This window comes from Larus michahellis, chromosome 16 (assembly GCF_964199755.1).
Source record: "Larus michahellis chromosome 16, bLarMic1.1, whole genome shotgun sequence".
Lineage (NCBI taxonomy): Eukaryota > Metazoa > Chordata > Aves > Charadriiformes > Laridae > Larus > Larus michahellis.
Genome location: NC_133911.1, coordinates 817,290 through 845,015, shown reverse-complemented (window position 1 = coordinate 845,015; position 27,726 = coordinate 817,290). Strand labels below are relative to the sequence as shown.

Sequence of the window (27,726 nt, the reverse complement as noted above, 5' to 3'; positions counted from 1 at the left end):
GCCCACTGGGAAATTTTCCAGACGCTCGACACACACAAACAGCGTGGGTACCAGCCTGATGGGGCCACACTGCCAGCAACCTCGGAAACAAAAACCTCACAGGCTGTGAAACACCAGTCTTGTAGAGCTCTAGCAAGTCCGGTGACCGTCCCAGACCAGTGGCTTTTGCAGCTTTGAGAGCCAATGTTGTTTGTTAAAGAGTGCTGCCATCCCTGTGACATGGCGTTGTTTTCCTGACCTTCTGCTGGAGGTAATTGATTTCAAAAATATGTGGCTCCTCAACATGCCATCAAAGAGGAGGACACTGGGAAAGAAATTGGGTGGACATATGTTTTAATAGTCCAAGCAATAGTGTGCTCTTTTAGCAGGAGAGAGTCTCACGTGCACAGAGGTGCTGGTGGAGGGGCTTCTGGAGGTCTCTAGCCCAACCTGCCATTCGGAGCAGGGTCACCAGGGTTGCCATTGAGAGAGGTCAGGAAAAGCTTCCCTTCCTCATTCGGGTATTCCTTACTGTGGTGCTTTCAGCGCTCACGTTGGAAGAAGGCATCCCAAATTCAGATCCACTCTCCAGGAGGGCCCGTGGAGTGAAAGCCTGCGATACTTAAATGGAATGAGAGAGCTTTACCTGGAGAAGCAAAAAATGAAGCCAGTTTTCAGTTGGATACCTAGATGCATTTGTATTGTGAGCTGAGCAAGAGCATGAAGAACTGGGACCTTGGACTGGGGACAGCTGGACCATTGCTGTCACCTGCTGGGGACCGTGTAGGACTGGGATGCCTTGGGGCTAGAAGGGAGGGCTGGTTTGGATTAGGCGTCCCTTGGATGAGATACTGGTACAAGACATCCAGGTCTGCGGGGCAGTACAGAGTAAGTTGTCCTGGCTTTCCCCTCTGCCCGTGCTTAAGAAACAGAGGTCACCTAAGCCCCGTGTGCCTATTTCACCTGCCTGCAGCCTTGCATGGAGGCATTGCGTGCTCCTGCCATTTCAAACACTGTTTTTTGGGCACTGCTAGAGCCTGGATTCCAGCCTAGATGTCTCCAGGCCCTCTGGCTTCAAGGTTGGGGAAGTCCCTGCTCTCTGACTGATCACAGCACCGTCCTCGCTGCGTCGCAGCGTCACCATTCAGTCTCGCTGGAGTGAGCTGCCGGTGTTCTGTGCGTGAAGTGCAGAAGGAGCCCGGGGACCTCCTGGGAGCCCTGTACTGAGGAATGCCCCACTCTGGTCCCATGGGGGATCCTGTTCCCCACATAATTCCCACATCCTGGAGCTACTTGGGCCACCCAGTGAGGCCGAGTCCCCGGGTAAAGTCAGTGGGAGAGAAGCTTGCCCACTTACCTCAAGGTTTTCCAAGTCTGTTTGCCACGTTTGCCAGGGCAGTTGCAGGCATCCACGGCCAGAGGCTCTGTCAGCAACTTTTTCCCTCACATCTCCCTATTTACTGCCCTGTCCTGCGGCCTCTGGACTGGCTGGTGCCTTGCAGCATCATGGTGCATTTCCCTGCCGCTCTGTCTTCAGCTGGGGGTCACGCAGTTAATCCTGACCCCAGATCACAGACGCTTCTGCATGCGGGTAATTGAAAATGCCAGAATTCCCTGCTGACCCTTCTATAATAAAAGCAATTCCCTCCCCGTCCGGTAACCTGACACTCCAGGGACCAAAATCTGTTAGGAGGGCTCCGAGGAGATGCTGGAAAACTCCCAGCTGTTCACCTCCTTTTTTCTTTTTTTTTTCCCCTGGGTAATTTCAAAGTGTTGCCGGGGAGAGGCCACGGGCTGGGTTGGCTTTGCTCTCTCTCTGTCGTTAGTGTTTTCCAGAGCAAATGTTGACTCTGTCTGACACGACATGGGTTAGGGGTATTAAAGTGATCAGAGATAGGGGGTTTGCAGCCTGTAACCTGACTCTTACAGCTAAGCCGGCAGAGGAACGGAGACACTTTGATTATACTGGGATCTCAATAGCACTGACCCACTGACAGGCTGAGCCTCGCAGGACTGGCAGGTGAAGGGGGCGGGAGGCTATCTGCAAAACAGGGGGGCAAGATTGCAATTGGTAGCGTTTCAAATGGGTATAAAGATCATGAAAGAGAAGCTGCGGAAAGATCCTGGTGTCCCCTGGCAGGCGGTCCAGAGGCTGGAGCCATGCAGTCCTACCAAATTCTCCCTGAGGGGTCTCTTGAGATGGGACGCACCAGCGGGCATGAGGGACCAGACGGTGTCACATTATCTTGCTCAATATCTGCAAGGAAGATGCCTGCTTGTTCTCCTGTTAAGCGAGTCCTGATACAGTCACATGTCTTTATTCTTGGTCTCTGTGTACTAAAAAGGTAGAGGTGGGACAGGAGGGACACCACCGTAGGATATTGAAAAAGCAGGGCTGGGAGGAAGGTAACAGCTCCCAGATGGAAGCTCTTGCTGTCTGAATAAGAGAGGAAGGTGCCCAGCAGATGTCCTGAGGATTCAAGACTTCTGGCCTTGTTTGGCCAGATCGAGAAAACCTGGTGTTGTTGAGATAGGCTGGGGAGGGAAACATGAGCTTCCTAAGAATGCGTTTAAACAGTAAAACTCAGAGATGTAAAACCAAAGAGGAAAATGGGCCTCTCTATTTCTCATTTACCCTCTACAATTCTTCATTGTGTGATGCCCCCTGCTGCTTTTTGTCAGTTTTATCATAATGAATTGCCCTAAGCTTGACATAGCCGTTTCACCAATTACATTCATTTTGGATGCATCTAGGATCTGTCACCATGCTCCCAGCAGGACACAGCAGGTTATAGGGAATGCAGAAACAGCCTGGGTCCCGAGCCATTTGGTCCCACCCTGCATCAAGAGGGAGATGCAAGGAGTGAGGGAAGCAGGAGTTACCTCCTCCCTTTCCTGAGCTGGGGAGCACAGGTTAAAAAGACAGGGAGCGCGCACAAGGGAGGGCGAAGAGCAGCCCTGCACAAGCCGAGGGCTGGGCTGAGTCAGAGAAGTGTCACGTTGGACACACTCTGAAGTATATCAGACCTGAGCGAGGAGGTGGATACTGTCTCTGTAGTTAAGAGAGACGATTACTGGCTTACTGAGATCAGTTTTGAGGTTTATACTTGAAAAGGAGGTTAACGAAAAATTGGAAAAGGTTCAGAAGAGAGTCATCGGGTTGATATGTGGGCTGATAAAATCTGTGAAGCGCTCAAGAAACTCAGTCTCCTTACATAATAGAAAAGAAGATGAAAATAAAATATTTTCATGATCTTTCAGTACTTCCATGAGGACAAAATTCTGTTTCTAGACTCCTCTTTAATTTAGCTAGCAAAACCAGGAAAGTTCCAGCAATTGGAAGCTGAAGTCCATAAATTTTAACCTGAAAAAAGCGTGTGCATATTAGAACAGAGTAAGTAGCCATGAGGAAAACCTCCCAGGAGGCACGGTGGGCTCGTCATAATTTGCAGTCCTCAAAGAAAACTGGATGTCTGTCTGTAACACATGCAGAGGGTCAACCGCAAGCGTTTCAGCTATATTTAACTCACTGCCTGGGTTCTGTTAGCACTCTCGTGCAGATGTTCAGACCTGGTTGTTACAGTAGCTTTTCCCAATTTTCTGCAAAGTTGACGTGTTCTTGCGCTGTCTCATCAAGCTGCCCCGGATTTTGTGGTGTGACCTTTCAGATATTGCTGCAATTAGAAAGTGCCTATTTCTCCTGGAAAACTCAGATTTCTTTTCTTCTTGTCTTCTTCCCTTTCCTTCTTTCCCTTAATCTTTTTTCTTATTTTCAGCAGCAAGCCCAAAAGAAGTAACTTTTTGTACGGAAGTAAAATACTGGCTGTAGCAAGCCTGAGGCTTATCAGTGCTACCAACATGCCCCTTTGTCCATACCTGAGATCAAGCAAATCTTTAGTTAAAGAATCCAAAGCCTCTTGTGGAGGGATCAGCAACGGTTAAGCTGCCTCTGCTGTGATGGATCTGTGCCACCTGGGGTTTCAGTTTCCCTTAGCAGAGACTGCTTAAGTAGCCCTTGAGGCTGGTGGCCACGGAGCTCTCTGGTTCCTTGCCCACGGAGGTATTAGCCAGCGTGTCACAGCATCCTCACAGAGCGGTTCCCTCAGAGGGAAACCTGGACAAGCTTTCGGGCAAGGATGTAAGCCTGTAAAGAGAGGTGCACAGTCACAAGCAGGTTAAAATAGGATCCCTTTCCTGAACAAATCATCATTTCTTAATTATCTGGAAGTATATGCTGAGCTGTGAGAAGCTGCTGCCTCTTGTCCTCGGCAGTGGCTGCCCTGCCTCCATCGCCCGGCTGCACGCTTGGTGCAGGGCTGCAAGAGGAGCTCTGTCCTGTTCACCATCCTCAGGGGGTGTCACGGACATCTTTTCCCAGTTCCCACCTCCGTCAGCAGTAACTGCAGGTCGGGAAGCCAAGCGCGCTCCGGAGCCAACACGGTCTAGGTGCCGTTCTGTAGGACAGGGAGGCTCCGTGGCTGTGCGCGGTAGGGCCCATTAGCAAAAGCTGGGGTGAATTCAGTCTTGTGATCAGAACCCAGACCCAAAGTTTTGGTCTCTTCTTGTTTTTGTTGTTGTTGTTTTTTGGTTTTGTTTTCATTTTTCTTCAGAAGACATGCTTTTTAAAATGCTGAATGTGCCTCAGCTGTAGCGACTGGGAGGCAGGGCATGCTGGGGGTCGTTCCCAGTAATGTGGCAGAGAAAGATTGTGCTTTATGACCCAAAATTGTCATTTTATTTCTAGAGCTAATCAAGAAGACTAAAGGGTACTAATACAGAGAGGCTGATAACCAGGGAAGCCCCATCATGAGAGGTTTAAAGATTTGGCTAACAAAGCTCCACCTTCCCTGATCTGGTGTTTAGGATCATCATGGGGCAGATGGGTTGGACCAGAGACTCCAGGGATCCCATCCCACCAGCCCTTCTGGGATTTCAGGATTGGAACTGAAGGGTACGGTGGGAGAAGAGGGATCAGCAGGCAAATGTCGCCCCCGTCAGCCTTCATGGCTCCACCCTGTGCTGGGTGTGGAGGCACCTGAGCCTCTTGGTTCATTCCTTTCCCCAGCATGGGTCCTTGAGCTTCAGCTAGACAAGAATAAGGTGCCTCGGGTGAACTAGATCAGGTTGCTCAGAGCCTCATCAAGCCTGGCCTTGAATGTCTCCAGGGATGGGGCCTCCGCCACCTCTCTGGGCAACCTGGACCAGTCTTTCACCCCCCTCATTGTACAGAACTTCTTCCTAATGTCTAATCTAAACCTACCCTTTCAAGGCCAGGCTTAATGATGCTCTGAGCAACCTGATCTAATTGAAGATGTCCCTGCTGACTGCAGGGGGGTTGGACTAGATGGCCTTTAGAGGTCCCTTCCAACCCAACACATTCTGTGATTCTGTGATTCTATGATTCTGTGATTACCTAGGCCAGAAACACTGACCTGGGTGAGGCCGGAGCATCATTTATGTCTGGCCTAGGTTATGTCTGTCTTGCTGGTAGACTTAGTCCACAACATGGCTCTGGTACAAAGCACAGCCAGAAGAGGACAGGATGCCTTTTCTTGCCTGTTAGCCTTTTGATGGCTTAGAGTATTCATTCAGAATGTCTATCAGACCCACCTTGACACTGGCAAGACCAGCCTTAGGGTATGTTGAAGCATTGTCCTCTGTGCTGTTGAAGCTCCTGCACTGCTTTTGCGAAGGTTAAATACTGAACAGGCTGCAAAGCCTTGTGGCTCTGGTGCTTCTCTTACCAAACCCTGTTGTGACTTCAGGTTTCTGCCCGAGTAGATGTTTTTTCCTGGGAGACAGTCAGTTAAACAGGACCTAAGATCCCAATCTTTCCACTAAGTTGCCCAAATACGCTGTGCAGTAGGATTTGAGACCTTCTTGCCTGGACATGCCAACCTTGTGTCACTGAGCCAGCATAGTTTGTGAGGACACTGCTGTCTTAGCTGTCATTACAGCCTTGGCAGAAGTCAGTGATTATACCTGTGTGTCCTTCGGGGAGGTTATGGGTGTGCGGCTCTGCTGGCAAGACCTGAGGATGGGCTTCATCTTGAGCCCCACCCTTCCCATGTGTCTCCAGTAGCTGAGCTCAGGCAGCTTCTTGCACCCTGTGTGGGCCGCAGAAAAGCTGGACAAGATGAGCTGTCGACACCCCCAGAGATTTATCCCGCAGAGCTGCCCCCGAGCCAGGGAAGTCTGCTAAGCTCCTGGTAGATTAGGGTAAACTGCTGAAGCCCCAAGCGCCAGCCTAGACAAGGGTCTGGCTGTGATCAGTGTTGTGTGGCCGTGTGGAGGTTTGGGGTGATGACCATGGAAGGATCCCCCTGGTGCTTCTGCCCCAGAGGGGTCATCATGTGAGAGACGTCGGCTGCTCCCCCTCCCCGCTCGCCGCAGATTTTGTTGCAGCAGGGGACAAGTCATCTGCCTTTTTACATCAGTGGATTTTCATTAAGCTTATTTTACACTTCAGTGGTGGTTTTGGCTTGGTTTATTTCTCCAGCAATTTGGAGAAACCACAGGGCTCCACTAAGAGGAATCCAAAGAATCTGAGGCTATCCCAGATGAAGAGGATGTAGAAAAGTGCCTTTCAAGGACTCAAATGACTCCTTTTGCCTCCGAGTGACTTGGGGCTCAAGGGTTTCAGTCACGAAATGTAAGTTTCTGTCTGCTGTGGAAATTAAGCTCTGTTTATTTTTTGCATTGCTGCTGCACACATGCACCTGGAGACACCGTCAGGATAACTCTGCATCTGCGTACGCATTTATGGGGGTGACATCTCAAAGCGATAGTGGCTCTGAGAACTGGGGTGCTCCAAATCTGATCTCCTTTATGTGTCACAGGGCAGGTCCCTTTTCCAGCATCCATTTTCCTTGTGCACAGTGACTCAAACGCCTTCCATGAGTAAGGGACAGCCAGGTGCGCCGAGAGGTGAGGGTAAGTCTTTGGCACTGGTCAGTTTGTGACAACGGGCAATTGTCACCAATTTAGTGACCATTTCCAACCTGGAAATGAAAAAAAGACCATTTTTCCAACCTGGAAATGGTTCCTAAAGGTCTGTTTCTTTTCTCAGAAGGGAACAAAGAGGAGTCAGGATTCATGGAACAAGGTGACCAATCCCACAGGGCCGGGTTAAGTGGGCGTTAGCAGCCCAGGAGTACTCTGGCTGATCCTGGAAAGGGCTTGGCACAAAACAGGCTGAAAGAACAAAGAACTTTTTTTTTTTTTTAAATTGTTTTTGTCCTTTTTGCAGTTTGTTAACTCTTTGCTTTGACATTTCAGAAACCCAGTGGAGGGAACCTATCTATGGATTGTTCAGAAACAACAGCTCAGGAAAGTCAGCTTAGATATTTTGAAACTTTTGCCATCTTTTCTCAGCTTAGTTCGTCACGTGTCACAAAGTGTATATCTCTCACAGTCTTTTCCGTTGTGCTTGTCACTGCACCATGTCCCATGGCAGTAAAGCTCTTTCTACATTGTGTTTCAGGCTGGTCACAAAGTGCTTGATGCTTCTGTCAGAGCCGGAGCACACCTTGTGATGAGAGTATCACTAAGTAGCACTATCCCAGATTGGACGCTCTTTGTGTTCACTTTAACTGGTTTCATCTCCTTTCTTTTTAGCTATTATTTTACATGCATTAAATACTGCCGGGGGACCAAGCTCCTCAGCACAGTCTCTGCCTCTGAAACTGCTCAGCAAAATTAGATAAGACAGGCAAGGAGTGAAAAAGAGACAGGATGGCTAGCCTCATTTTCCAGGTAGAAAATGACAGCGCAGGGGGGTAATGTGGAGGTACAAGGTCACCCATGTGGACTTAGGGGCAGAGCAGAGAACTCTAAGCAGGACCTTCCAGCCTTGGAAGTGGTGAAGAGTCAGGAACTCATGGGTCTTCTCTGACTTTGCAGCTGGGTGTGAAGGAGCCGTTTGCTCCAGAGTACAAGAGCTGTCAGATACCAGCTGCCTGAGCGTTTGTGTCACTATCTGGCTAGAAGCTTCTCCTTCTGACTAGATTTTAGAAAGTCGCTCTGAGGTCTGGCTGACTCCACTAAACTGCTTTCAAGCTCAGACATCCAGTCCCAGCCCATCCCTTATTCACAGAGGTGGGAGCCTCTCCCTGCACAAGCTGTTGCCCTCACCTGTGGTGAAGATGTGTGATGAGGACCATGTTTTGTAGCATTGCAAGTGTGTTGCACTCCATTAGCAAGAGCATAGGCAAAAAAATGGAGTGATTGTTCCCGTCTGCTCAGCACTTATGAGACCACATCTGAGGTACTGTGTCCACTTTGGGACTCCCCAGTACTACAGAGACATCAACAAACTGGAGCAGGTCTGGCAGGAGGATCATTAGGATCGGCCGGGGGCTGGAGAATTAAGACATACAGGAATAGCTGAGAGAGCTGGATTTGGCCAGCCTGGAGAGGAGGAGGCTGAGGGGCATCTAGCTACAGTCTCCCACTTCAAAAGGGATTTTAAAGAGAATCATAGAATCATAGGGTTGGAAGGGACCTCTGGAGATCATCTAGTCCAACCCCCTAGAAGACAGAGCCAGACTCTTCACAGAGGTGCACAGTGGGAGGACAGTAGGAATGGCCACAAGGTGCAATGAGGGAAGGTCCAATGGGACATGAGGAAAAGCTTCTTCCCCACAAGAGCGAGGCAGCTGGGGACTGGTGCTCCGAGAGCCTGTGGGGTCCTCATCCCTGAACATATTCAGATCTCAACTTGATGTAGTCCTGAGCAAAGTGATCTGACTGAAATTACTCTGCAAGCCAGTTGAACTAGAAACCTCCAGAGGTCACTTACTAACCTAAAGCTTTATGCAGTTTTATTATTGTGCATTTCCCTGATGTCTGTGATAACAAAAGCAGCTACTGAGAAGACATGATGGTGGAGGTTCCTGCTTATCCAGAGACACTCCTTTGCCTCAGGTGTAGGAAAAGCGCTGAAGTTGCTATAGTCATTCATCTCACCTGCCTCCTTCCCAACATGCAGCGTATTTGCCTCATTAAGTCTCATTAGGTGAGCCCCACCTCATCCATTTTTTTCTTTTTTCTGAGCCAGATGAGGGCAGGTTCACCAAGTGCACAGCTGCCTGGGCTGTGGCTGGTCACAAATGATTCACACATGCATGGAAGTGGGAGAAGAACGTCCTGGGGACCTGCTCCTACTTGGAGGGACCTGGAGCTGAGGAGCTTCTTCAGCTGCAAGATCAACCATTGAACCTGTGTTGAAATCATGGGATGTTGCCACATCCCAGGTTTGTGGTGGGATTGGTCTGGGTGTAAACAGCCCCTGTCCTGCAAGAAGAGCCTGTATGAGTGTGGGGTCAGTTCCCAGGGCGTATGCAGCTCAGATGTGCCAGAGAGACCATGGGCTGTGTACTCATCTCAGTCCAGGCCCAATCCCTGCTGCAGGGCCATCTGTAGCTTCGTCGCGTCTTCCTTCCAAGGTCTTTCTCCACAGAGAGATAAATGTTTGTCTTGGAGATTGCAGATGGCCTATGAAATCTGTGTCGACGAAGAAGCAGCAAGCTCTGGCAAGAGCTGACAGGCTCCAGAAATGTTACCTGTGTTTTATCTTAACACCAGCATGAGAAACTAATCCCAGGAGTTTGTAAATATGGGCCGTGAAGCGGTGGGACTGGGACATTAAGGCAGGAGGGAAGCAGTGATGTATGCCGTGGAGCAAGGGAAGGTCTGAAATGAGGCAGAGAGTTTCAGAGTGGTGGTAATGAGGTTTGGCTTAACCAGAAATGGATGGAGGGATTGGCGTTTGGGAGGAGGTGATCTCAATCATAGAATGATTTGGGTCAGAAGTGACCTTTAAAGATCGTCTAGTCCAACCCACCTGCAGTGGACAGGGACATCTTTCACTAGATAAGTTTGCTCAAAGCCCTGTCCAACCTGACCTTGAACATTTCCAGTGATGGAAGTTCTCTGCCCTCATTCAGTTTTAGTAAGTGAGGGACAAAACCAGAGATTGCCAACACTTTGCTGAGGCTAACCTGCATTGCACCTTCCTTCAGGGGTGGGGGAACCCCGGGATATGAAGGGAAATGGTGCAGCAGTGTGGTGGCAGATTTGGCTTCACCCTGCCCAACCCCTACTCCTCTTGGCACACAGGTGTTGAACATCCTGGGAGCTACAGTGCTCTGAATCCTGAAAGCCAGTAGCGAAGAGGCAAATGGCGGATCAGAAAAATGGCTTTTGTTGGTATATTTTGAGAGGAGTTGCTGAGCTGTAATTCATTACAGTGGTGTGCAGGAACATGCTGCAGCCACGCTGGTCCAAGTAGCGCAGTCCTACCGCTGCCATGTCTGCAGTCCTCAGCTGCCACGGTTTCTGTCACTGCTCATGATGCCAAGGGAAACCAGACTGGAGATAGGTGAGAGGTGCTTTGCTTTGCGTGCTGCTCTTCCAAGCTGTTCTCAGATCTGTCAAATGAGTTGTCCTTCCATGAAATATTGAAAGGATTGGACCTGGTAAAAGCCCCTCTGAGTGTAAGCCTCTCTGCATCCAGGCCTGGCATGCAAGTGATGGAGAAGCTTTCTCGCTGCCCCTTTCCAGTCCTCTCCCACCCCTGAGGCTTCCCCTCTGCCCTGAAGCTGCTGAAGCAGGGAGTCTGTGCTGGCAGGTGCGCCAGGGCTAATGCTGTGCTGGAGTTAGCACTCCCAAGGCTGGGCTGGCACTGGGTGAGGTCTGGGATGGCCTCTGGGCTGACATCCATGGAGGCTGTGTTGGCGGTGCTGCCAGCGGGCTGGGCCCGGGTGGGCAAGGACACGTGCTCTGCTCACCGGTCTGGGACACAGGACCGACATCTCTGTGTGCCAGCCCCTCCAGCCAGGGGTGGGGGGCAGTAGGCTGATACCTGCAATGCTGTGGCATCTCTGCTCTACCAATACCCGAGCCAACCGGATTGAAAGCAGTCCAGGCTGCTTGCTCACCTGCCCTGGTCCACAGCAAGCAGGATCAGAGCTGGTCAGAGTTTCACAGGGAGGTGACAACTCTGCGCCGTGGTCCCTGCCCCATGGACTTGTTAGCACAGGCCCCTGGAGGACGGTTTTCCCACGGTGTGGCACCAGCCGAGACTGCAGTGTTCCTACCTGGCCGTGTGTCAAGCCACGTAGGCAACGCAGGGAAGTGCAAGTGGTGGACAGCTGGCTGGCTTGTCTGAGGAGCTGCTGGAAGGTCCTATTGTGCTCAGTGGGACAAGTGGCGTCTGTGGGTGTGCTATTTCCAGGGCGCTCTGATGAGGCGGGAGACTCACCATTGTCAGCATGTCAGGTCAGGTTTGCGTTGCATGCTCAGGCTGCTGTACGCACCTCCCTTGATTGGCATTTGCATCTTGCAGACCCAGCACACCACGGTGGAGAGGAGCCGCTTGCTTCCTGCGTCTGCCTGTACCTTATATGCAAATGTCAAAGTACAAAACCCCCTGTTTCTCCATGGCAAGCAGGGAGGATTGTATGTTGCTGGCTGGCAATGCATTTTCCAGAGGAACAAGGCTGTGTTTGCTCCAACCCTGGGCTTGTTTTGCCTGGGAATGAGCTGTTTTCCTGCCTGAGGTGCTGCCCTACGTGGCTTCTGATTACAAACTCTTAGTGAGCAGTTTGTTCTCCCCTAACTGCTCTCTACAGACAGCAAAAGCCAGGATCTCCTGACCCGTGGGCAGCCCTGCCGCTGCTGGAAGCGAATTCAGTAACTCCAAAGAGCAGTAACACACCTGCCTGCCTCCAACCGGGGAACGCAGGTCCTGCCCATGCAGGCATGTGACTGAAGCCTCTGTCTCGCTCTCTCTTCCAGCTCCTTCAGCTGTGTCCATCATGCACCAGGTCAGCCGCACCGTGGACAGCATTACCCTCTCGTGGTCTCAGCCTGACCAACCGAATGGAGTCATCCTGGATTATGAGCTGCAATATTACGAGAAGGTACTGCGGGACCTTGGCAGGGTTCAGACGCAGGTTTTGGGGAGAGGAGGTGATGCAAAGCTCCGCGTAAGGGCATAACACTGGCTACAGCAGTTGGTTGGTCGATAGGTTACTTCTCTTGATGCAGTTGGCAGTGTCTATCAACCTGTTGGAGCCCAGTGGTTGTTCCAGTGTCCCTGCGTAGACACTGCAATTGAGTGAAATCTGCTGGTCTTTCAGGAGGAGCTTCTCCTCCCTTCACCTCTCCAGCACTTGTGACAGGTGGACCCATTTCAGGGAGAGGTGGGTAGCCAGGGTCCAGGGTATAATTTTTCCCTTTCCCCTACAGGGGCATTAGTGAGGAATGGGGATGGTAGGGATGTCACAGAGCATCTAGTCCCGGGGTGGACCACACTAGCTGAGTGTCCAGTCTTTGAGATTTTGTGTAATGCTCTCCATCAATGCATTTACACCAAAGGTGAGTTTGGCGTCTGTGTGCAGCAACCTGAACACCTTTACCCGGGTCTTGTGCTGTCCCATACTCCCATGGAGGGTACATACTGCACTATGGAGTGTGGAGAGGCTGATGTGAAAGGATCCCTCAGTTCTGCCTCTTCCATCCCTGAGGAACGTGCCCCTTCCACCTCCCCCCTGCCCAGACAGCAGAGGGACTGCAAGCCAGGGCTGTGTCAGGTTGTCCGTCCCATGGGGCTGGAGTTGTGTGGCTGCTGAGAGACCTGAACACCTTGTTGACCTTAGTCCCAGGACCTGCCAAGCTCAGCCTGGCTGGTGAACTTCATCTGTGCTACCCGGGGCAGGTGGGGAGCAGGAGATGTCTCATTCCAGGAATCTGGCCCCTTACACAAGAGCTTATAAACTATACATTAAAAATTGCAAACTAACTAATTAAAAAACTTTATGATTAAATGGAACTGAAAATGTTTTTTCCCAGCAGCTGCCGGAAGAAATGATTAATCCCCCCCACCGCCTGCCTCTGACCTATTTTCTCATCACCAAGAGCCAGAGGGAGAATGGAGGGGGGGGGGAGCTTCTTTGTAAGCTGTTAAATAGGTCCTGACCTATATTGCATAAAGCACAGCCATTTATTTGACCCTTGGAAATGATCCCAGAGTACGTGGCAAGATGGATGAGTAGGTAACAAGACAGATCTGGAAAGCAAGAGGGCGCCTTTCCCTGGGGACCCTTAGAGACAGAAGATCTCAGGGAGTTCATTCTTCTCCTCTTACTTTTCTTAATCTCTCCCCCTCTTTCTTTCTTCCCTCTCCCCTCTGTTTTCTGGGCGAGGCTGTAAATAAAGGGAATTTTTGTCTAAAGGGGAAGCTGCTGTTCATGACCAGTCTTTGCAGCCAACCACAAGGTGAGCATCTGCTTGCCCCATCATCAGAGCTTAGGGTACGGTGCCATTTACTTGATCCCTGGGAACAGTCCCAAAATGCACAGCTTTAAATATGCTGTGCTCTTAGAATCATAGAATCATAGAATGTGTTGGGTTGGAAGGGACCTCTAAAGGCCATCTAGTCCAACCCCCTGCAGTCAGCAGGAACATCTTCAACTAGATCAGGTTGCTCAGAGCCTCATCCAGCCTGGCCTTGAATGTCTCCAGGGATGGGGCCTCCCCCACCTCTCTGGGCAGCCTGTGCCAGGGCTCTGCCACCCTCAAAGGAAAGAAGTCCTTCCTCATGTTTAGGTGGAACTTCCTATGCTCAAGTTTGTGCCCGTTACCCCTTGTCCTGTCGCTGGGCACCACTGAAAATAGCCTGTCCCCATCCTCCTGACACCCACCCTTTCAGTATTTATAAGCATTGATAAGATGCTTCCTCCGTCGTCGTTTTTTTGAGACTAAAAAGGCCCAAGTCCCTCAGACAATCTTCATCAGAGAGGGGTTCCAGTCCCCTCAGCATCTTGGTGGCCCTTTGCTGTCCCCTCTCCAGCAGTTCCCTGTCCATCTTGAACCGGGGAGCCCAGAACTGGACCCAGCGCTCCAGCTGTGGCCTCCCCAGGGCAGAGCAGAGGGGGAGGATGACCTCCCTCCACCTGCTGCCCACGCTCTTCTTGATGCCCCCCAGGATGCCATTGGCCTTCTTGGCCACAAGGTCCCATTGCTGGCTCATGGGCATCCTGTTGTCCCCCAGGACTCCCAGGTCTCTTTCCACAGAGCTGCTCTAGAGAGCCCGCCCAACTCTCCATCCTATCCAGGTCTCTCTGGATGGCGGCACAGCCTTCCAGTGTGTCAGCCACCCCTCCCAGTTTTGTGTCATCAGCAAACTTGCTGAGGGTGCACTCTATCCCTTCATCCAGGTCATGGATGAATATATTGAAGAGGACTGGACCCAGTACTGGCCCCTGGGGAACACCAGTCATCACTGACCTCCAACTAGATTCTGTGCCCCTAATTGTGACCCTCTGAGCTCTGTCTTTCAATCAGTTTTCAATCCACTCCACTGTCCATTCATTTAACCCACACTTCCTAAGGTTCCCTATGAGGATGCTGTGGGAGATGACATCAAAAGCCTTGCTGAAGTCAAGGTAGACAACATCCACTGCCCTCCCCTCATCTATCCATCCAGTCATGCCATTGTAGAAGGCTATCAGATTAGTCAGACATGATTTCCCCTCGGTGAATCTGTGTTAACTACTTCTGATAGTTTTCTTTTCCTCCACATGCTTTGATATGACACCCAGAACGAGATGTTCCATCATCTTTCCAGGGATGGAGGTGAGGCTGACCGGCCTGTAGTTTCCTGGGTCTTCCTTCTTGCCCTTTTTGAAGACCAGAGTGACATTGGCTTTCCTCCAGTCCTCAGGCACCTCGCCTGTTCTCCAGGACCTTTCAAAGATGATGGAGAGCAGCCCAGCAATGACTTTGCCAGCTCCCTCGGCACTTGTGGGTGCATCCCATCAGGACGCATGGGCTTGTTGTGGTTATCCAGCTTACTTAATTGATCTCTAACTTGATCCTCTTCAACCAAGGGGAAGTCTTCCTTCATCCAGACTTGCCCTGTTACTTTCTCCAAAGTCTGGGACTCCTGAGGGCTGGCCTGAGCAGTACAGACCAAAGCAAAGACAGCATTCAGTAACTCCACCTTGTCTGCATCCTCTGTCACCATGGATCCTGTCTCATTCAACAGCGGACCCACATTTTCTCTAGTTTTTCTTTTACCTTCGATATACTTGAAGAAACATCCCTTGCCAGATTTAATTCCAACGAGGCCTTGGCTTTCCTTGTTTCATCCCTGTATGCTCTGGCGGCATTCTTGTAATCTTCACAAGTGGTCAGTCCCTTCTTCCACGTACTGTAAACTTCCTTCTTCCACTTGAGCTTTTTCAAAAGCTCCCTGCTCAACCACACAGGTCTCCTGCTTCCCTTGCCTGATTTCTCACTCTTAGGGATGCACCGATCCCGAGCTTGGAGAAAGTGGTATTTGGATATTGACCAGCTCTCTTGAGCCTCCCCCCCAGCCTTCCAGAGCCCTAGCCCACGGGATCTCTCCAAGCAGTTTACTGAAGAGGTCAAAGTTAGCCCTCCTGAAGTCCAAGGCTGCAATCCTACTTGTTGTTTTGTGCATAGTACCCATGATCCTGAACTCTGTCTTTTCATGATCCCTATAGCCAAGGCTGCCCCCAACCTCAGTGTCCTCCACCAGTCCCTCTGTGTTTGTCAGTACTAGGTCCAGGAGTGCTCCTCTCCTTGTTGGCTCCTCCACCACCTGAGTCAAAAAGTTACCATCAATGCACTGGAGGAACCTCCTGGACTCTGCGTGCCTGGCAGTGTAGCTTTCCCAGCAGATATCAGGGCGATTGAAGTCCCCCGTGAGAACCAAGGCTTGTGACTGCGAGGCTACTTTCAGCTGTCTCTAGAAAGCCTCATCAGCTTCCCTACCCTGATCAGGCAGCCTGTAATAAACACCCACAGCAGTATCTCTCGTATTCGCCTGTCCCTTAATCCTCACCCACAAGCTCTCAACTCTCTCTTCATCCACCCCCAGGGAGAGCTCGATGCATTCCAAATGCTCTCTCACATAAAGAGCAACGCCACCACCTCGCCTCGCTGTCCGGTCTTTCCTGAAAAGGACGTAGCCATCTATGACAGTGTTCCAGCCACGTGAGCTGTCCCACCACGTCTCAGTAATTGCAATGAGATCGTGGCCCTGCGACCGCACACAGATCTCCAGCTCTTCCTGCTTATTCCGCATGCTGCATGCACTGGTGTATAAGTATTTCAGAGAGGGAGTTGAGCATGTAGTTTTCACCCTCGAGGGGTGGTAGCCTTCTGGTTCTCAAAAATGCTGGCGCGCTGCCCCACAAGTGCTGAGCTACTACACCCAGGCACCTCGCTGGCAAGCCCAGTTGCATCCCCATCCCCCTTTGAATCTAATTTAAAGCTCTCTCAATGAGCCCTGCTAACTCTTGTCCTAGAACCCTTTTCCCCCTGCGAGATAAGCTATTTCCACCCGTTACCAGCAGGTCTGGTGTCTTGTAAATCAAGCCGTGGTCAAAGAACCCAAAGTCCTGCCAGTAGCACCAGACTCGGAGCCAGGCATTGATCTTCTGTCTCTTCCCATTTACCCCCTCATCATTCCCTGCAACTGGAGGGATAGAGAAGAACAGGACTTGTGCTCTCGATGCCTTGAAAGGACCTTGATGCCTCCCAAGGTCCTGAAATCTGTCTTCATTGCCCTTGGACTTCTTCTCACTACTTCATCACCGCCTACCTGAAAAATCAAAATGGGGTAATAATCCGAGGGCCGTACTAGGGAAGGAAGCTGCTTCTCTACATCCTTGACCTGGGCCCCAGGGAGGCAGCAGACCTCCCTGTGTAGCGGGTCTGGTCTGCGTATCGGGCCTTCCACTCCCTTCAGTAGTGAGTCGCCTATGACAATGACCCGTCCTTTATTCTTTACCACAGAGGTTTTGATGCGGGGGATGGTCCAACCAGACTTCGATAACACCTCCAAGCTGGAAGAACTATCATCCTCATCATTGTCCAGTTCCTCTTGCAGAGCACTGTACCATTTACGCAATGGCATCGGGGAAGGTGGGGTAGTCACTCGGCAGACGCGACTGCGGCACCTGTTGTGCCGGGCAGGAGCATCTTGGCATTTCCCCCTGTACTCCAGGTCACCACGTTCAGTCAGGCGGAGAGAGGACAGGGAGTTCTCTGGAGAAGGGGCTCCGTCTGCCTGCTGGGTTTCCATCACGGGAGGCAGGGAACGACTCCAAGCATCTCTCTCTCTCGCTCACATTCCCTGATGGCCCTCAACCTGCTTACCTCCTCCCTGAGCTCCATCACGAAGCGCAGGAGCTCCTCTACCTGGGCACACCTCATTTGGCCCTTCATTTTGAATTGGTTCTCTTCTATATGAAGACATAAATTAAAACCAAAAATTGCAATAAGGGTTTTAGCGTGAACGGAAAAGAGCTGTTCACAATACCTGAAACAGTGTTATACTTTTGTTTCCATTTCATGGATTATTTATAACATTTCTATTATTACATGCTATTAAAAATGCCTGTACAGAGGCAACATGATGATTTTCTTTCACACGTAGAGTAAATCAGTGCAGATTGTTACGCAAACACTGAATGACGTGTCTGCTCTCTGTGGTCTTCTCTTTAATGCTTTTTTTTTTTTTTTACCTCCAAGAGGCACCTGGCAATGTTTATCTTACTAAAAAAGTGTGTGTTGTTTTCATTTAGAAAGGGAGTAGTAGTTTTTGTCCAAAGTTGCCAAATTCATCCCTGAGCGTGGAAACCGGAGACCCACTGCAGTGTCAAGCACTGCAAAGAATAATTACCTCTACTTGTTATGCAAAATGATTGGTCTTAGGGTATTCCATAAGTTACCAATTTTGTAACTGTTTGAAGACATTCAGCCCATTCCTTGTGCCCAGTTCGGTCACCAATGCAAAAGTTATAGGAGGCACAGGAGCCCTTTGATGTCTCTAGCCAGTGCTGGCGAAAGGGCACGGGTTGGCTGGGGGCCTGAGGTTGGGGGAGAGGCAACCTGTGGCAGCTGATGGTGGAGGTGGAGATGGGAGTAGAACCTTTATGGTGCCCAGGAGCTTCTGACAGGAGCCCGGCATCATTAGCCCAGCATCATTGCCAACAAGGGCAAGTGTAGGGTGCTGCACTTGGGGAGGAATAACCCCCCGCACCAGGACAGGTTGGGGGTGACCTACTGGAGAGCAGCTCTGTGGAAAGAGACCTGGGAGTCCTGGGGGACAACAGGATGCCCATGAGCCAGCAATGGGCTCTTGTGGCCAAGAAGGCCAATGGCATCCTGGGGGGCATCAAGAAGAGCGTGGGCAGCAGGTGGAGGGAGGTCATCCTCCCCCTCTGCTCTGCCCTGGGGAGGCCACAGCTGGAGCGCAGGGTCCGGTTCTGGGCTCCCTGGTTCCAGAAGGACGGGGAACTGCTGGAGAGGGGACAGCAAAGGGCCACCAAGGTGCTGGGGGGACTGGAACCCCTCTCTGATGAAGAAAGGCTGAGGGATTTGGGTCTCTTCAGTCTGGAAAAAAGACGGCTGAGGGGGGATCTTATCAACACTGATAAATACTGAAAGGGTGGGTGTCAGGAGGATGGGGCCAGGCTCTTCTCAGTGGTGCCCAGTGACAGGACAAGGGGTAACGGGCACAAATTGACCATGGGAAGTTCCACCTAAACATGAGGAGGAACTTCTCTCCTGTGAGGGTGGCAGAGCCCTGGCACAGGCTGCCCAGAGAGGTGGGGGAGTCTCCGTCTCTGGAGACATTCCAAAGCCGCCTGGATGCGTTCCTGTGCCACCTGCTCTGGGTGACCCTGCTCTGGCAGGTGGTGGGACTGGGTGATTTCCAGAGGTCCCTTCCAACCCTATGATTCTGTGATTCTGTGATCATCAGAACTGGATGTTGCCAGAGCTCATACCAAGGACGGCTGGAAGTACTGCTCCTGGGCTGGCTCAGAGGACTTTCCTAGTCTCCAGCCTGAAGTGTTGGACACCAGCATCCCTGAGCCTGAGGCCAAAGCTGCTGCCTGGTGTGTCACACCAGGATGTGACACCCAGGATGGAGTGAAAGAGCTGGGATGCCCCTTCCCCCTGTGCTGCCCAAACCCTTGAAAGGGGCTCTCTGGGGAAAACTTTGAGATCAAGAAGATTAAGAGGAAACCTTGCCAGGGAGCCCTGTGGTAGCTTTCGTGCAGTCCCAGTCCCTACCCAGGGTCCACGTTGCTTCTGTCCAGGGCTCAGTTTTCTTGTGAGAGACATCCAGGCATTCTTACCACAACACACTTGATCAGATACCTGTCTGTGGGGGCACATGGTCTCGAGAGCACAGACTGGAACACGGGAAGTTCCACCTAAACATGAGGAGGAACTTCTTTCCTGTGAGGGTGGCAGAGCCCTGGCACAGGCTGCCCAGAGAGGTGGTGGAGTCTCCATCTCTGGAGATATTCAAAACCCGCCTGGATATGTTCCTGTGCCACCTGCTCTGGGTGACCCTGCTCTGGCAGGGGGTTGGACTAGAAGACCTCCGAAGGTCCCTTCCAGCCCTACCATTCTGTGATTCTGTGAGATCTACCTACAAGTGGTGATCCCCACAAGAGTCCGAGAGCTGTGGACCCCACGGATCCACCCGCAGAGTGGCCGGCAGGACCCTGTTACCACATCTGAGCATCACTCCTAATGTACTCTATCACATGGAGGCCAAAATTCAGATGTGTGTGAGGATTTGGACCACAGCCTTGGACTAGCTTTGTACGTGTGGCTCTGTTTGCTTCAGGAACCACAGCAGAATGCCACTGTGCAGACACACAGAGGAGTCATCTGCCAAATTAAGTCGGTCGACATTTTTCTTTGGCTTTTTTTTTTTCCTTTGGCTGATAAAACATGATTTTTTAGAAATAATTTTTCGAAATCCTTCGAGTGTTTCACAGACTATTCATGTTTCGAGAAACTCTTTGTTGATCAGACTTCAGTCTCATCTTAAATTTGGCTCAGGTAAAGGGGAACCAGATGAGGATTCAAAATCAAACCTATGAGGAAATAAGAAGTGTGTTATTTTAAATTAGGATTTCCAAACTCAAACCGAAATCAGCAGGGGGAAAATAAAAAACCAATCGACCATCAAACCTCTGCAAAAAACAAGCTGGGAGAAACAGCAAAGGCATTTGGACTTTAAACTACCTGGGATGCCCTGGACCTGCTGGAGAAGCCCAGAGGGGTGGAAGGGGAGAAGTGTTTGAAGTGAATTGTTGGAGAGGTGATGGCTGAGCAATATGCCAAGGGGAAAGAATAGGTCTGATAAGGGAGGGTAGAGAGGTGTAAATGCTCTTTCCTTGTGGTCTGGGATTAGAGGAGAGCACCCGCATGAGCACACCTTTCCGAGATAGACAAGACGTCAATTTCCCAGGCCGTCACCTGTCTTGGAAGCATGCCCATTGCATGCAATTTAAAGTCCTCCAGGAGCAGAGATGAAGTTCCCTCAAACAGTTGGACAAATGATTTTAAAAGAACCGTGTTGTTAGTGCCATCCAAGGGCCTGGGAGGGTTCATCCAAGCCCTTGAGCACTAAAACTGTAAACATTTCCTGACCTATTTCTCTCTTAGCCTGCCTGGGAAAGGTCCAAGGGAGTGCTGAGGCCTGATCAGACAAACAAGGCAATCGGTTTTCTGCGTGCTCTTCTTTTCTTGATCTTTCTTGTACTAGAGCTTTTCATGGTCATTAGTCTAGCTCCCAAACACTCCAGTGATACCCAAGGCACCTTCAGTGCCAGGTCCTGGTGGATAAACCTGATGTTGTACTTCCGAGAAGAGAAAACTGTTCCTGAACGCTGTTAGTAATGGAGGTCTCCCAGACATTAGCAGAGCTGCTCTGCATTACCCTGCAGAATGATGTGCCATCGGCATTTCCAAGCCTCCGAATTTGACTGCACACTTGGAGAAACACATTCCTGCCAGACCACTCTCTTACCAGCCGTCCACACCAGAGCACTGCTCAATCAAAGGCTTGATACAAGAAGAAATTAACACCATGAATGTTGTCTTTCAGCTGCTTTGCAGCTGTGAGGCAAATAGTCTGCACAAACCGGGGTCATGAGTATAATCCATCTTGCAAGTGCCATCTTGCAGTTCTGCTCCAGCATGATGACTAATTGAGAAAGCACCAGGCTGTCCCAGGAACATGAGGAGAACATTGGTTCAACGTGGTCTGCTGTATGGAGCCCCATAGTGAATGACTATTCTTTGTGGGCCTCTAATGTTGCTGGTACCACAGCTTCTGGCTGTGCAGACGACCCTCTGAGTGGAGGCACCAGTGCAGTTCTCAGAAGTGAGTGAACATGAAAGCAAAGTCAACAGATGGATAGCAATGTGCAGAGTGGATAAAAGAAAGGAGGCAGCAGACCCCAAAGACAAACTCCATAATTTATTAGTGGGCAAAACAACCTCTGACTCATTTTGTTGTCCAGCAGCTGAGGAGGCTGAGGACACAGCCCTCTCTGGGCAAAGGGTGTGCAAAGTTGGGTGCAAGACTCTCCATTGACTTCTACTTCACTGTTGCCTTGCAGGCAGCAAAGCAGCACAAGAGAGCAACAGCCTGCGTAACTTGCACCTTTGTGTGAGGAAACCTTGGTTCATCAGAAGATGGGACCTTCTGCCTGATTGCCTCTTTGATACCCACTGTCCTTCATGAGTGCACTGCAGAAGAAGCTGGGTGAGGAGGAGTGGATGCTTTGCTCCTTGCTGGGAGTTTCACTCTGATCTCATTGTAGTGTGGGACAAGAAGAAATATCTCCATGCCCACCCAGTGGAGCTTCATAGCTGAGACAAAAGCCCAGTCCCTTGATCACGCCCTCAGTCCCACTTGATGGGATTGCACAAACTATGTGTCTGACTTCTTCCTTCTGCCAGTCCCTGCCCACTTCTCATGAGGTTATCTCACCTCTCTGGTGAGTCTGTGTGGGGTGGGAGTTCTTGGGCTTGCTGAGCCCTTTGTGAAGTTAGCAGATCTCACGAACTCGCTTCTAAACTTGCCAGCTCAGATTTTGTGTTGTCAGCTGATCTGTTCCAACCAGTGATCCTGCCAAAGCAGCCTGACCTGCCAGATCGGAGGTGTTACCAAAAAGGATAAACACTTTCAACATAGCGACAGAAATTTGATTCAAAAAGCAGTGCCTGCGTGTCCTTTTATTGGGGGCTCATACTTAGAGCTTGGCTTTCCTAAGATTTTTCTGTTTTCCAGCAGCAGAAAATGTTCTGTTTGCATATATTGGTGCTTTGCACTGACTTTAAGGGCTACATGGCTACCAGGCACCTGGCCACTGTACCCTGATCATGGGAAGCACCACATTCAGTACCATCTTTCATCCTCCTCTGTTGACCTGTTCTCTATGTTCCTGGGAGGGGGACAGGGACTGGCTGTTTACTTGCACAGTGGCTAGCACAAAGAGATCCTGTCCCATCTACTAGTGCTTCCCTCCCACTATAAGTGTAGACAAGGTTCGTGACCACCTGAGGAGCCTGAATATACACAAATCTATGGGACCTGATGAGATGCATCCCAGAGTCCTGAGGGAACTGGCTGATGTAGTTGCCAAGCCACTCTCTGTGATATTTGAAAAGCCATGGCAGTCAGGTGAAGTCGCTGGCAACTGGAAAAAGGGAAACATCACACCCATTTTTAAAAAGGGTAAAAAGGAGGACCCTGGGAACTACCGCCCTGTCACCCTCAGCTCTGTGCCTGGGAAGATCATGGAACAGATCCTCCTAGAAGCCACGCTAAGACACATGGAGGACAGGGAGGTGACTCGAGACAGCCAGAATGGCTTCACCAAGGGCAAATCCTTTCTGACCAACCTAGTGGCCTTCTACAGTGGAGTGACTGCATCAGTGGACAAGGGGAGAGCCGTGGATATCATCTGTCTGGAGTTCTGCAAGGCCTTTGACTTTCTAAGTTGGAGAGATAAGGATTTGATGGGTGGACTGTTCAGTGGATAAGGAACTGGCTGGATGGTCGCATCCAGAGGGTGATGGTCAATGGCTCGATGTCCAGATGGAGAGGGGTGACAAGTGGTGTCCCTCCGGGATCCATACTGGAACTGGTGCTTTTTGATATCTTCATCAGTGCTATAGACAGTGGGATCAAGTGTAGCCTCAGCAAGTTTGCCGACAACACTAAGCTGAGTGGTGCAGTTGATATGCCAGAGGGACGGGATGTCATCCAGAGGGACCTGGATGAGATGAAGAGGTGGGCCCGAGCAAACCTTATGAAGTTCAACAAGGCCAAGTGCAAGGTCCTACACTTGGGTTGGGACAACCCTCGTTATCAATACAGGCTGGGGGATGAGGTGATAGAGAGCAGCCCTGCGGAAAAGGACTTGGGGGTACTCATGGATGAAAAGCTTTACATGAGCCAATAATGTGCGCTTGCAGCCCAGAAGGTCAATCGTATCCTGGGCTGCATCAAAAGAAGCGTGGCCAGCAGATCCAGAGAGGGGATTCTGCCCCTCTGCTCTGCTCTGGTGAGACCCTACCTGGGGTCCAGCTGTGTCCAGCTCTGGAGCCTTCAGCACAAGAAGGACATGGACCTGTTGGAGCGGGGCCAGAGGAGGCCACGAAGATGATCCAAGGGCTGGAGCCCCTCTGCTGGGAGGACAGGCGGAGAAAGTTGGGGGGGTTCATCCTGGAGAAGAGAAGGCTCCGGGGAGACCTTCGAGCCCCTTCCAGTCCCTGAAGGGGCTCCAGGGAAGCTGGGGAGGGGCTGTTTGCAAGGGCATGGAGCCATGGGACGAGGGGCAATGGTTTAAACTAGAGCAGGGCAGGTTTAGATGAGACATTAGGAAGAAGTTCTTTCCACTGAGGGTGGTGAGACACTGGCCCAGGTTGCCCAGAGAGGTGGTGGAGGCCCCATCCCTGGAGACACTCAAGGCCAGGCTGGATGAGGCTCTGAGCAACCTGATCTAGTTGAAGATGTCCCTGCTGACTGCAGGGGGGTGGGACTAGATGGCCTTTAGAGGTCCCTTCCAACCCAACACATTCTGTGATTCTATGCTCAGCAAAGGGCATAATTACTAAAAGCAGTGATGGATCCATCACCTACATAAGTGCAATGCCATCTATACCATTATGATATGGCTGTTCAAGTCCTCATCTAGAAAAACTGCACTCAAGGCTTGGGACAGAAATTTGGAAGTAGTCTTATTGTCACTTTTAAATACTGTCTTCAGTTCTGAAGCTTTGAAAACCAAGCCATGGGCCCTGGTGAAGCAGGCCCTGGGCAGGGGGATGGTAGCAGTACTTCTTCCGAGATCCAAAACCGTGTGTTCAGGGCTTTACCTCCAGCACAGGCAAAGGGAGATGGGGAATGGCAGATGCAGAGGGTGCTAAGTCTGGATCAGGCACAGGAGGAGGGACTGAAGAAGAAGGATAGTGCTGAGAGGAAGTGGGTACAGAAGAGGAAAGCAGTTCCCATCCCCGTTGAGCTCAAGGCTTGGAGAAGTGACCTGAGGTTTCTAGCTAACACCTTCATCAGAGCCTTTCTGGAGAGGGATATGCGTACTCCCATTCTTGCTTTTGTGTCTCCCTGCTGGGAGGCAGGCTTGGAGGAATGGCCTGTTTGTTCAGGCCTATGGTCTCCCCATGGTGGTCTCTCCACCCACACTACCCTGGTCTCCTGTACTTCCTCCTAGAAATGCGTCACCTGATTCTGGACTCATTTTTCTGTTGACAGATTTGTATTTTCTTGGCAGGATCTGAGCGAGTTAAATTCGACAACAGTGAAGAGCCCCACCAACACTGTGGCAGTGCAAAACCTCAAAGCTGGCACCATCTACGTCTTCCAGGTCCGGGCACGTACTGTGGCCGGGTATGGCCGGTATAGTGGCAAGATGTATTTCCAGACCATGACTGAAGGTGAGTCTTCAGCTGCCTCTGCGTAAAGGTGACACAAGGTCTGGAGAGACCTGAACAAGACGGAGATGCACTGGCAGCAGTGCTGTTCCCCTTCAAGGGTGCATTGACAAGTCACATGTATTTATTCAACCTGGGAAGACCTGGAGAGAGGTGTGGACTCTTGGTGGTCCATGCAGGGAATCACGTAATACAGGCCAATTTCTGCCAAGCTTTTCTGGCATCAGGACATGTCCACTCAGTAGGATTTAAAGTGAAATTTATGATTTTCATGTGCACAGCTGTTGATGACAAATGCAGACTGGGTCTCTCTTTTCTAAATTTGTCCTGCTAAATAAAACAGACCAAGCCAGTTTTCTGGCCCTGAGGCCAAGCAGCAAGGCACAGCATGCATCCATGGGACTAAACTTTCCCACCCAAGAGGGATAGCTACATCCAACCTTCCTACTGGGACACATCCCCTCTCATAGCCCACATGAGCCATTCCTGGGACGGCACGAGCCATCCTGGACCTAAGCCATGCCAGGAGGCCCTTTAGCCATAGCTGTGTAAGCGTGGGCAGTGCTCAGGGCCACGCTCTGACCTTGATGAACTTGTTAGTGTAGAGCCATCCTGTGCCTCGGTAACCCGTTCCCTCTTCCTGCTTGCCAGCCGAGTACCAGACCAGTGTCCAGGAGAAGCTGCCGCTCATCATCGGCTCCTCTGCAGCAGGACTGGTGTTCCTCATTGCTGTAGTCGTCATTGGTATTGTGTGCAACAGGTAGGTCCGTCTGAGTGCGCGAGCCGGAGCTGGGGCGGTGCAAGGGGGTGGCAACTGAAGATGGAGGGTGGCAGCGGGAGGGGAGCACGGGGACGGGAAGGTGAGGGGGGAAAGACATACCCCTGCAGTGCGTCTCTCAGCCCCAGTGGACCCGTGCTGGTGCTCAGGACTCCCTTTCTTTCCAGAAGACGGGGCTTTGAGCGTGCTGACTCTGAGTACACCGACAAGCTGCAGCACTATACCAGTGGCCACAGTACGTACCACGGCCCCCCGCCAGGCCTGGGGGTCTGCTCTCTCTTCGGTTTGTGTTCCTGTTCATCATTCCTTGAGGCGTTGCGGGGAGGGCTCAGGCCACCTAGCTGGCAGGCGTGTGCATGTGTTGACAGGAGGACCTCCATGCTGTCTAGATCCCCCACCGGTCCCCTATGATCTCGATCCCTGCCCTACCTCTACAGTCCGTGCTCTCCAGGCTTGCATGCTATCGGGTGCCAACTGTGCAGTGAGCTCCTGTGCATGCTCTACAAACCCCCGTGACATCCGATACACGTTGCTCCACCTGCCCCTGAAACCTCACCCTCTTCTGCAGTGCAGCCCCTGCCACCACACCTCGTGTTGCTACTCCGATTCCTGAGCTTTGCCCAGCTCGTGGGCAGCAGTGAGACCCCTTTCCCAACTTGCCCACCTCCTGCAGAGTGCTGTCCTCCTGCAGGAACCCGCATACCTCCTGGTGCCTTTGCTGGAGCCCATCCTAGCGCTCCCAGCATCCTAGTAGATATGAGATATATCTACATATGTAGGCGTATAATACAATACATAACATGCCCCCTCTTGCAGCCTCCCTCTTCCAACATCCTTGTGCACTGCAAGGCACTCCCTCGCATCCAGCATTCCTACTGGAGACCTCCCTGCACACCCTGCCTCACCCTAACGCATCCTCCTCCCCCTCATTAACCCCTGGCTGCATGCCCTCTGCAACACCTTTCTTCCCCCTCACTAGAGACCTGCCACTATAACCCTGCTTTGTTCGAATCTCAGTTGTTATTTACCTCGTGTTATACTTGCAGCTTCAGGATTTCTGTCCTTTTTATACCTTGCTCCTGTGCAGACCTGGGCCTTGTTCAGAAAATGGAAAACACCGGTGTTGTTTTAGCACAGGACTCACTTTTGCTTCTGCATTTACCTGGGAAACATTTCCCAAAAGGCAGGGCACTGAACTGCAGCTCCGTGCCAGAGCAGCAGCGTGCTGGCTGCCTTGCTGTAACTTCCCAGGAAAAATGACACTCTTCAAGAGAGATTATGTAAATGCAGCTCTCAGTTGTTTGTCAGTCCGTGCTGCATGTGTAAACACACATTCACACTTTCTCCTGGGGTCTGGTGCATAACATGACAGCTTCAGGCTGGGATGGCATCAATAGCTGTGCCTTCGCGACTGTTGGAAGAGGCTCGATGCCACCGGGTGCAGATGAACTGACAACAGGCCTGGGGTGCCTTTTAGGCACATCGCCACTGAAGACACCAGCCCAGTGCACAGTCCCTGCCCAGCTCCCCAGCAGTGGTTGCTGTGGGAAGGCTACAGCTCATGGTTAGCAAACTGCCACGGCGCAGGGAGCCTGTAAGCATTGCAGCAGCTCCCCCGAATCCTGCCTGTGGAGCTGGGAGTTGTGCCTCTGGTTCTGTGTTGGGCTCCTTATTTAGTGAGCTGTGAGCTCTGCTGTCGAAATATCCCAAATTTTGGAGCAAGCCAGAGGCTAGCAAAATGAGTATAGAAAGGGGAGAACTGAGGACTGCAGGTAAGAGCTGTCCCACGGTGTAGGTGGCGTGTGATGTGGCACCAGCAGTCCAACCTCACCAGGTCCCATGGCCATTGCCTTTCACATAAGCGTATCGCTGTGTCTTCTGGTCGGCCTAGCAGGAAGAGCTGGGCTTTTGCAATTTCCCCAGTGTCCCCTACAGCTTGTCTTGGCCGTGTTGAGGCTACCAAGAGGGAACCCAGCCTCACACAGGGTTACCTGTCAGGAGACAGGGGGCAGAGTGGACTGTCCTTTCTGCTTGCACTGTCCCTGGAAGGGTCACAGACACGCTGGTGGAGGAATCAGTCTGGCTTGGTGGCTGTGTCATTAGTACCAAGCACGTAGAGCTGCCTCCCGTATAGATCTCCATGTAGGCAACCAAGACCAGCA

General features: G+C 51.2%; 1 protein-coding gene across 4 annotated transcripts in view; it reads left to right on the top strand.

Annotated features, from left to right (window-relative positions):
• The window catches only part of EPHB2 (EPH receptor B2), a 140,123-nt gene that overhangs the window by 95,223 nt on the left and 17,174 nt on the right, over window positions 1–27,726 (top strand). Inside the window, exons 6-9 of one of the 4 annotated variants that reach the window (XM_074609494.1) lie at window positions 11,779–11,903; window positions 24,627–24,789; window positions 25,438–25,546; window positions 25,735–25,799. In XM_074609494.1, coding sequence (XP_074465595.1) covers window positions 11,779–11,903; window positions 24,627–24,789; window positions 25,438–25,546; window positions 25,735–25,799 — 462 coding nt within the window. Of the gene's footprint in view, window positions 1–11,778; window positions 11,904–24,626; window positions 24,790–25,437; window positions 25,547–25,731; window positions 25,848–27,726 lie in introns of all 4 variants that reach the window. The other 3 variants (XM_074609492.1, XM_074609493.1, XM_074609491.1) reach the window with 3 other exon arrangements.